Source organism: Lepidothrix coronata, unplaced genomic scaffold (assembly GCF_001604755.1).
Source record: "Lepidothrix coronata isolate B3197 unplaced genomic scaffold, Lepidothrix_coronata-1.0 Scaffold172, whole genome shotgun sequence".
NCBI classification, from domain to species: Eukaryota; Metazoa; Chordata; class Aves; order Passeriformes; family Pipridae; genus Lepidothrix; species Lepidothrix coronata.
Window position 1 is genome coordinate 637462 of NW_016690352.1, and position 9358 is coordinate 646819.

The following is a 9358-nucleotide window of genomic DNA, read 5'->3' on the forward strand; positions in this document are numbered from 1 at the left end:
GACAAATGTCAAGAAATCAGAAATCCTCAAAAACTGGCATGTTATCATGTGCTCTAGCATAAATAAGCTGCTGTAAGAGCAGAAGTGTTTGTCACATCTACTTTACAATTTCCTACCTTTATTCCACTTTTTCCTGCCCTCCCACATTACGACCACTTTACACATCTCCAGTCCCCTCAACTGATGTTTCCTCCAGCACTGTTTAGCTGCATCAGGTTCACTTCCACTGAGAGACAGATAAAAAAAAGTCTCAACATCTTTATGTACAGACATGGGTATTACAGACATTCAAAACCTGGACCTTTAATAAGGAGCCAGCTGTAGCAGGCACATGAAGCATCCTCTGGCATTGCTTGTGCATAACCTCTGCAGGAGCATGCGAACTAACCCCAAGGAAATGCCAGACAAGACTCTCTGCCTTTCCACGAGAGTTGGGAAGCAATGCTGCTGCCCATCGGGCTGATGGAAACGCATTTCTTAGAAAAACACAAGAGCTTTGATGCTATGTTTCTCCAGCAGGCTGAGGCTGGTAAGAACATCACCCACAAGCCAAGGAAATGATCAGTGAAGACCTTTGTGAAGAATGCAAACAGGAGGGGAATGACTGCACATGTGAGATCCAGTTGGCATGAAGGGAAAAAAAAGATATGCAGCAGGATCCTGTCCTCCTGCAGAGGATATAAAGTTGGAAAAATATGAGAAAAAGAAATACACACAGAGTTTAACATTAGTTTGCACATTTTGAGGAGAAAGTCAATGGGCACCTGTGCGGGTCAGGTTGCAGAAAAAGATGGTATCAAGTGTCAGACCTGGGCTACCCTCCACTGCATTCCTATGCCTCCTCCCACCCACTCACATAACTGAAACACTGATCCCTCTCCTACAAAGCCGAAGTTTGCTGCAGCACTATGTCAAGTTTATTCATACACAGAAAGAAGAAAAAAAATCTTAATGGAGAATTTTATCTATTGGTCTCCATCAGAAAACTGCTAGAAGTTGGACTCCAATGGACATATTATTGTAGTTATGTACAAGTACATGTATTAAAGGCAGTTATGCCACTGTGAGCCGTTTAGTGGTTCAGCATACCTCCTTTCCCTTCACTGGTCCCTTAGGAGTAGGAAGCACCATGTATCTTTTACTTGTCTAAGGCAAAAAGTGACAAATTATGTTCTTCCAAAAGGGCTGCTTTGCTCCTTCCACAACATGCAATACCAGGAGTTAGCAAAAAAAATATGCCCATTTCAGCCTATAAAACTGTCTGAAGTTTTCAGGATCACCACAAGGGGAGAGGAGACAAACATCACAAATTTTGGTTAGGATGATGGCTTGACAGTGCATCCAGCCTCAACAGCTGTGATTGCTCAGCAGGCAAAGGGCTGCAGGGAATCACTGCTCCCAGGACCACACAACTCCACCCCTGCTACTGGGACTGCAGGCTATGCAGTATGGAGGCATATTTGGTCACTGAATTTTTAAGATACTCTCTCCCTCTCCAAAGCCTTAAGCACTGCTGAAGTTAACATTGTTTCTAATTATTTCTTAAATAAACATGTGACATCAAAAAATTACTCTAGATTCTCCCTCATCTATATTTACCCAGGCACAATAACAGCTGCCTACACAGATTTTGTCTTGCTATGCATAGCAATAATCATAGATCCACCCACAGCCCATCTATTTTGGTAGAGTGCAGAAATAGACATTAAACCTATAAATGTCAGAACATGCCTTCATTTCAGATGTTAGTATTATTTAAATTAGCACTTGAATGATGTTTCCACAACGTGATAGCTTTTCAAATGATGGTGTATTGCACATGAAGTGCACTGGCACTGCTTTAAGCACCTTCAACCCATTAGGCCCATCTATAATTTGGTGCTTTTACAAATGCAAACGCATTGTGAAAGAGCTGTGGTCTCTTTGCTTATACCCAAAGGTCCCCAGGGAGTTGCTGATGCCATAATTACCTGAGTATGGTTTGAACATTAGGCTCTGGTTGGGAGCTTTGCGCTTGTTGTTCAGACGTATTTGAGAACAGCTGTGTCTGGGTGGTTGGAACAACATGTTATCTTGAACGTGTGACCCACGTTTCAGAGTGAGTGCAATGCTCATTCTGGAAGCAATGCTGTAGGAGGAATATGTGTTAACTGGAAAATGGAAGCAGCAAATCATTCTCTGTAGCTCTGGGAAAATTAGGAGCAAATCCTTAATTTTTCTTCTATCACTGAAACCCAGTAAGATTAATAAAAAGAAAACCAGGGAAGAAGAACTGATTATTTGAGACTCAGTGGGTATGGGGAAGATTATTGCAAGGAAGCCTTATTTAAAAAAAATTAAAAGAGCAAGTGTAGAATCAGACTACAGTGAGACCAGATCAACTCAATGCTGCTTTCAAGAAACATAAATTCTGCTCAGTCAGAACAGTACAAAAGGAGACACCTGGGATCCGATTCCTGGGGACAATATCTCTGTTGTAGGGTGTAGAAGTGCTTCCATAATTCTTTCACACAAGACCAGACATAAAATACTGCAACTAAGGCGTCTTTTTCTGAGTAGGCCCTATATTCCACTTAGTAAGTCCTCTCAATTATAATAAAGTCTTAGACCACAAACATCACATTACAAATAGTGTGCAAATAAAGAATCATGGTTCATCAAGCAGGAGACTAAGTCAATTCTCTTCTTTAAAGTAAGAGCCACAGCAACCACCATACACACGAGCTGCATGTTCAAAACAAACACTGACACCTTGTGGGCAGTATTCAAGCACAGATTTAGTAATTACAATTTCTTCTGAAGCATCAGTTTTATCAGACTGATCACTAAAAAATGAAGGCAAATGTTCTTTTGTAGCTCTGGAAAAAAAATATCGTGCTTTACTGAGTGATGGAGAGGATAGTGCAGACAGCCCGGCAGATTCTTACAAAACTAGTCTTGTATCCTCCAGAAGTACCAATGGGATGCTGACTGGCACTGGGCCCTGCCTATGGCAGGGTTTTGGTTAGAATCAAGTGTGCACTTTGAAGGAAATCTCCCACTCATCCCTACTTTCTCTGATTTGGTTTGCATCATAATGCTGTCCCAGCACGTAGCACTAAATTGGAAGACAACTTGCAGGAGCACAAACCGCACAGGACAAATGGGCGCTCAGTCCACAGGCCAGGCTTGACCTTATCTGCAGCAAGGAACCCCAAAATGCAGCATGGAGGTGATGGCCAGTGCTCCCAGAGACAAATATAGACTGGTTCCTCGGGTGTTCAGCAAGCCAGGTTTTGCATAGTGTTATTATGGTTGCTCCCAGGCTTCAGCTAACTTGGATTTGCACCTCACAGTATGCCCCAGGGTATCTCTAGTCCCCATGTCTGCTGATGATAACAAATTAGGAGGAGCTGTGGACTCCCTCAAGGGTAGAGAGGCCTTATGAGGAGATCTAGATAGACTACAGAGCTGGGCAATCACCAACTGTATGACATTTAACAAGTGCAAGTGCTGTACTCTCTACCTGGGATGTGATAATCCTGGTCATATGTACAAATTGGGGGATGAGAGGCTGCAGAGGAGCCCTGCAGAAAGTGATCTAGGGGTCTGGGTTGATGGCAAGTTGAGTATGAGCCAATATACAAGCCAACAGTGGCCATGGCAGCAAAAGGGACAACTGTGCCCGGGGATGCATCAGGCACAGCATACTTGTTCCCATGTAAGTTCCAGCACGACAAGATGTATGGCATTTATGTCGTCTCTCAGCACATGCTCTCATAAAAAATAAAACCTATATATTAAAACCTTCTTACTTCTTTTATAACAATGAAGACTTGCGTAAGTTGCAATCTGAGTACAGAAATAGTTTGGATAAGCTCCAGAAGTTTTTTTAATGGTAAACCTACAACCAAAATTTCCAAATCCCTTGTTAAAAAGTGGCTGCTGAGCAAGACTTCTAAAGAGAACAGTAACGGACTGGAAAACGTCTCAACTCAAAGCAAATGCCAACAGAATATTTCAGTAAAGAAGCACTGCCAGCTCCTTCCTTTGGTCCACAACTAAGGTCAACATTAAAATAAACCCAAGCAGCACAACAAATGCCAATCCATGCAGGTTCTGCTTCACTGCAAGCCAGTCAGCATACAACCCATTAGGTGCTGAAGGCACAGTCATCTTTGCTTCACTGCCCAGCTTTTTACTGTCACTGCAGAGTTTCATATGCTTTCAGATAGAGAGAGTTAACATGTTAAACTTTAAGCATATAAATTCTATCCCTTTCACACTCGATGTCTGGAGGAAGGATATAGCTAAACATTTGATATGTTTTTTTGGAAAAGAAAGTTAAATTTTGTTCTTTCTAGTCCCTGGAAAGACTGAGGAAGGAAAAGCATACATCAAATGCATTCAATAGCTAACACTGACAGTAAAAACTGAACCACAGAAATACAGAATCAATTACAATTCTTCTAAAGGATGGTATAGCCTGGTATAAAGCTTGACATGTTACAGCCTGCACGTGCCTGTCAACACCCATCTTTGACTACAAATACTGAGTGGATGATCACTATTAACAGTGCCTGGAGTTATTCACCTCAACACACAAAAGGCTACTCCAATTAATACCTATATAGTTTGAGGTTTAGATTAAGCGTCCAAATGTAGACCCTCTGGATCAAACTACTAATATCAAATTCTTGGATCAAACTGCTGAAATTCTTTTCTATGTTACAAATTGTTCAGCTTTCTTGTATTGATATTAAGCAAAGCAATGTGAAGAGGGCACAATCAAACCGCTTGAGATTATCTAGATTTGTGATTTCAAGTCAGGTCTATTTTCCATAAAATCTAATGGTTTTTTTACAGAAAAGTGAAAAAAAAGCAACTCTAAGGAACCTTAAATAAATAAATTTTGTGGAGAGAAATACTCTCTGTTTTAGGAAAAGAAAAAAACCCAACAAACAACTAACTCTCTGGACAGGTTTTCCATCTGTAACAGATGTGAATACCAGAGTTTCCTACATTAGCCCTTCTTACCAGACTGACTTACTTCAGCTCTACTCCTGGCAAGCGGTACTCCTATTTCCCAGCTAGTTTGCTAGCTAAAAGGACATATGTCTTCCCAGACTTTTAAAAAAGCCCTCTGCCAGCAGAAAGCAGTCTAAATTACCCGTTTCTGAAAACAGCAGATACTCTTTCCTCAAGAGTTCAGTCTTCTAGATAATCTTGATGATTATTCTTCTGAAGATAATCTGGCGGATACTTGCTTGAATGCAGACTTAAAGACACATATCCTAAACCCAGTGGCCAGGCACACCAGGATTCAGCATACAAACGTTATCATAAATGTCCTAAAACCATGAGGCACTTACCTCATTGTAGTTTTACTTCTGTAGTTTATTCCTCTATGTTGCTATGCTGTCCTCTTTCTCCTCCCAAGCTAGATGCACAGCATAGCATATGTACTAACTGAACTGCTACAGAACAAAAATACCTTTTAACAATTTCATCTTCAGTTAAGAACAATGGAAAAAACTATTTTCCCTGACAATTTCTGTCCTTGTACTCTGGGTTTTTTGACAAATCCTGCAGGTTTTTTTTCCCCACAACTAGAAACTTAAACCAGATCCTTTTCATATTTCATGTGAACAGTAATACTGAAAATGAGATTGGCACTTGAAGTGTAGAAAAATAAAACTAGCCAGAGGCCATGGGAAATGCAGCAATGACATTTATTAGAATTTCTCCAGGCATTACATGAAAAATTTTATAAGTGAAACAAAGGATAAAGCACATTCAGTGCATCTTTAAAAAAAAGATGTATCTGAATAACCTTGATTCCTTGTAATAAACGCTGCTGCAGTTCCTGGGATTGTTTTTTTATGTACACATCGGCTAAAACTTACTCTGAACAAAACTGCAAAAAACTGCCTTTTCAATTGGCATTTTCCCACCTAGTACAATACAACATTCTTGAAACATCTAGACAGATTCCACATAATTGCATACACAGTGTTAAGACCTTTCACCCCAAATGTAAAAAGAAAGTCTGCTACGTAAATCAATTATCTTTAATCAAATAAAACATCATGGAAGTAAAAAAATCAACAAAAAAACCCAGGAGAGCCCAAGCCTCTAAGTTCCACAGCAGCGTGCAGCCAATCAGCATTGTTGCTTCTCACTTTTATGTTAACGTAAAGCATATAACTTAGAAAGCAGTGATATTCAGTCCTTGCTTTCTAAATTGGACAATCTTATGCAAAAAGACACTGCTGGATTTGGCACTTTGCTTAATTGTTTTTCTTACTAAAAAGAATAAGTGTTTTCTGAAATACAGTGAAAATGATGCAACATGAGCTACTGTAACACTCAATTAACAGTTCAGACATGCACTCCAAAATACTTGTCTATTACACATTTGTCTAAGCCTTCTCAAAAATTCCTCTCAAAAACATTTTCAAATCTATATGTAACTTTTCATACCTTTATAAACATATTTTCTCCCTTGAAACGATTAGAGCTTATCTAACCTGCCCAGAACACAGAAATTTATGACTATTGTTTTAAAAAGAAGACCACAAAGCAGTATTTAAACAGAAATAGTCTGGAAAGAGTTATTAAAACTGTGCCTGTACTCCAGAATCCCCTTTGACATGTATATCCACTGTATATGTGAAAACTGAAAGGTATATAATATTTGAAACTTGCTTGGTCCTTTCTTACGCACTTACGCTCAACTTCCTGCAACCTACCTCAATTTTCTGCTCACATAAAATTTAAGAACCGCTTTCTGCCTCCCACTACAATAAGACAAGGCTTCTTGCAGTATTTCTTTCGTTAAATGAGAACCCCTTACATGCTTAACTCTTATGACAGCAAGTCTCTGGTGGAAAATTAACATCAGAATAAACAGAGCCCACAACTGTGCTTCCTTCCTCCTGCTGTCATGACCAACCCCAGGACAGGTGGAAGCAAACAGGCCAGGAAGAAAGGAGTAGTCACTGTTAGCTCTTGACTTTGCAAGTTCTTCGAGTGCGAATAGATACCTATTTCTTAGCTCTGAGTTACGGAGGTGGAGCTATGATGCAATGCTTCTTGTTTCCAGTTCTAACATGCATGTGGAATTACACTGCTGACTGGTGCAGCCCAGGCAGCTGATGGCACTAGAGCTTTTTCTGTATGAACCAAGTCATGATACTTGTTCTGCTTATTGGTCTGTGCTCACAGCGTCAGTAGAATTAAAAGAGAGGCACGCATGAGTTCACACAGATTTTCCACAGAATATGTGAAACATGCTGCCCTTTGGAGGGAAAATTACATTCTCCTTTTTTTTTCTTCAAGTATTATTCAACATATTCAATATACATATATATAAAGACATGCTATCCTCATTTCACTACAGAAGAAGCACATCCAGACTGAATTTGTTGATTACCATTATCTTGGTTTTGTCTACTGAAATTTCTCTTTTCCTTTAGGTGAACTCTAAATATACATCTACTCATCAATATTACATATGAGAATCCTTTATTTCTCCCTTGTGATTTATTTACATAATCATAAAAAAATTAATAGCCTGAATTTGCATATAGACATTTGAAGGCCCATTTGTAGCTATGAGTGTCCCAGCACTAGTTTTGGATAATACCGTTGCCTATTGCTAAGTAGCTATTGAAAGCAGCATACTCATCTTTTCGTTCCCTTTTCTGAAGTGGTGCTGCCTAGAGAGCCCTGGTTTATGGCTTACTCCTAATTTTATTATTTGGGTTGTAGTTTACTTCCTTCAGGAGCAGTTCACAGTCAGACAACGCTTCTGCTGGCAAATACTTCACTATCTGCTCAAGAGTCTTTTGATACATTATCTTCTCCTGTTCCAATGACTGAATTACAGTCTTCATTCTGTTCTCTCGAGTCAAAATAGTCTCCAGGCTGGCTTCCAGACTCTGAATTTTAGCATGAGCAACCTGTAAACAATAACATTATAATAAATTGATACATTCTGAATAGCTTTTTTTTTAGTATTATGATATGGTATTGAAAACAGCATACGAGCCTACATACCAGGTCCAAAGCCCTCTACTCAGCGCTGATGGGCAAATGTTTCTGACAGATAAAACCTCCATTCTGAATCGATGGTCTGAGCACTTTCAGACTCTTTTCAGTACCAACCGTGTAGTCCAAGACTCAGCAATTCAGTGCATTACACAACAACCAGTGAAGAATGAATTGGATATTGCCTCTACTATGAGAGAAACCCTTATGGCCATACAGCAGGTGAAAACTGGGAAGGCAGCTGGGGTTGATGGAATTCCACCTGAAGTCTCGAAACATGAGGGCCTTGCACTCCACACCAAATTTCACGAGTTTGTGGTGCGCTGTTGGGAACTAGGCGAGCTACCATTAGACCTTCGAGATGCAGTCATCATCACTTTGTATAAGAAGAAAGGAGTTAAATCAGACTGTTCAAACTACCAAGGTATCACTCTGCTCTCCATTGGTGGCAAAATCCTTGCAAGAATACTTTTGAACAGACTAATACCTGCTATCGCAGAAGAACTTCTACCTGAAAGCCAGTGTGGTTTCAGAGCCAACAGGAGTACCACAGACATGGTATTTGTTCTCAGACAACTGCAAGAGAAGTGTAGGGAACAGAACAAAGGTCTCTATGTAACCTTTGTTGATCTCACCAAGGCTTTCGATACTGTGAGCAGAAAAAGTCTGTGGCAGATTTTGGAACATTTAGGATGTCCCCCCAAGTTCCTTAAAATGATTATCTTACTTCATGAGGATCAGCGCAGCCAAGTCAGATATGGCAATGCACTTTCTGAGCCCTTTCTAATAACCAATGGTGTGAAACAAGGCTGCGTTCTTGCACCAACCCTATTCACAATCTTTTTCAGCATGATGCTCCAAAGGGCCACGGCAGACCTCGATGAAGAAGATGGTATCTACATTCGATATCGTACCGATGGAAGCCTATTCAACCTAAAGCGACTGAAGGCTCATACTAAGACCTTAAATAATCTTGTCTGTGAACTGCTTTACACTGACGACAACGCCCTCGTCGCCCACACAGAAGCAGCTCTGCAGCGTTTAACATCCTGCTTTGCAGAGGCTGCTGAGCTTTTTGGGCTGGAAGTCAGTTTGAAGAAGACAGAAGTTCTCTATCAACCTGCACCTCAGGAAGTCTTCCATCATCCCCATATCACCACTGGCGAATCAGAGCTCAAATCAGTGCAGCAGTTTAATTACCTTGGTAGCCTCATCTCCTCGGATGGTAAGACTGACGAAGAGATAGACAACAGGTTAGCAAAGGCATATAGAGCTTTTGGAAAACTCCATAAAAGAGTTTGGCGAAATAAATACTTGAAGAAAAGTA

At 40.3% G+C, this 9358-nt stretch overlaps 1 protein-coding gene across 6 annotated transcripts in view; it reads right to left on the reverse strand.

Moving 5' to 3' along the window:
- Positions 1 to 5692: 5692 nt before the first annotated feature.
- TBC1D4 (TBC1 domain family member 4) overlaps positions 5693 to 9358 on the reverse strand; it is a 101506-nt gene continuing 97840 nt past the window's right edge. For 4 of the 6 annotated variants that reach the window (XM_017829961.1, XM_017829963.1, XM_017829962.1 and 1 more), the window contains one exon: positions 5694 to 7943. In XM_017829961.1, coding sequence (XP_017685450.1) covers positions 7716 to 7943 — 228 coding nt within the window. In that variant the 3' untranslated portion in view covers positions 5694 to 7715. Of the gene's footprint in view, positions 7944 to 9358 lie in introns of all 6 variants that reach the window. The other 2 variants (XM_017829959.1, XM_017829958.1) reach the window with 1 other exon arrangement.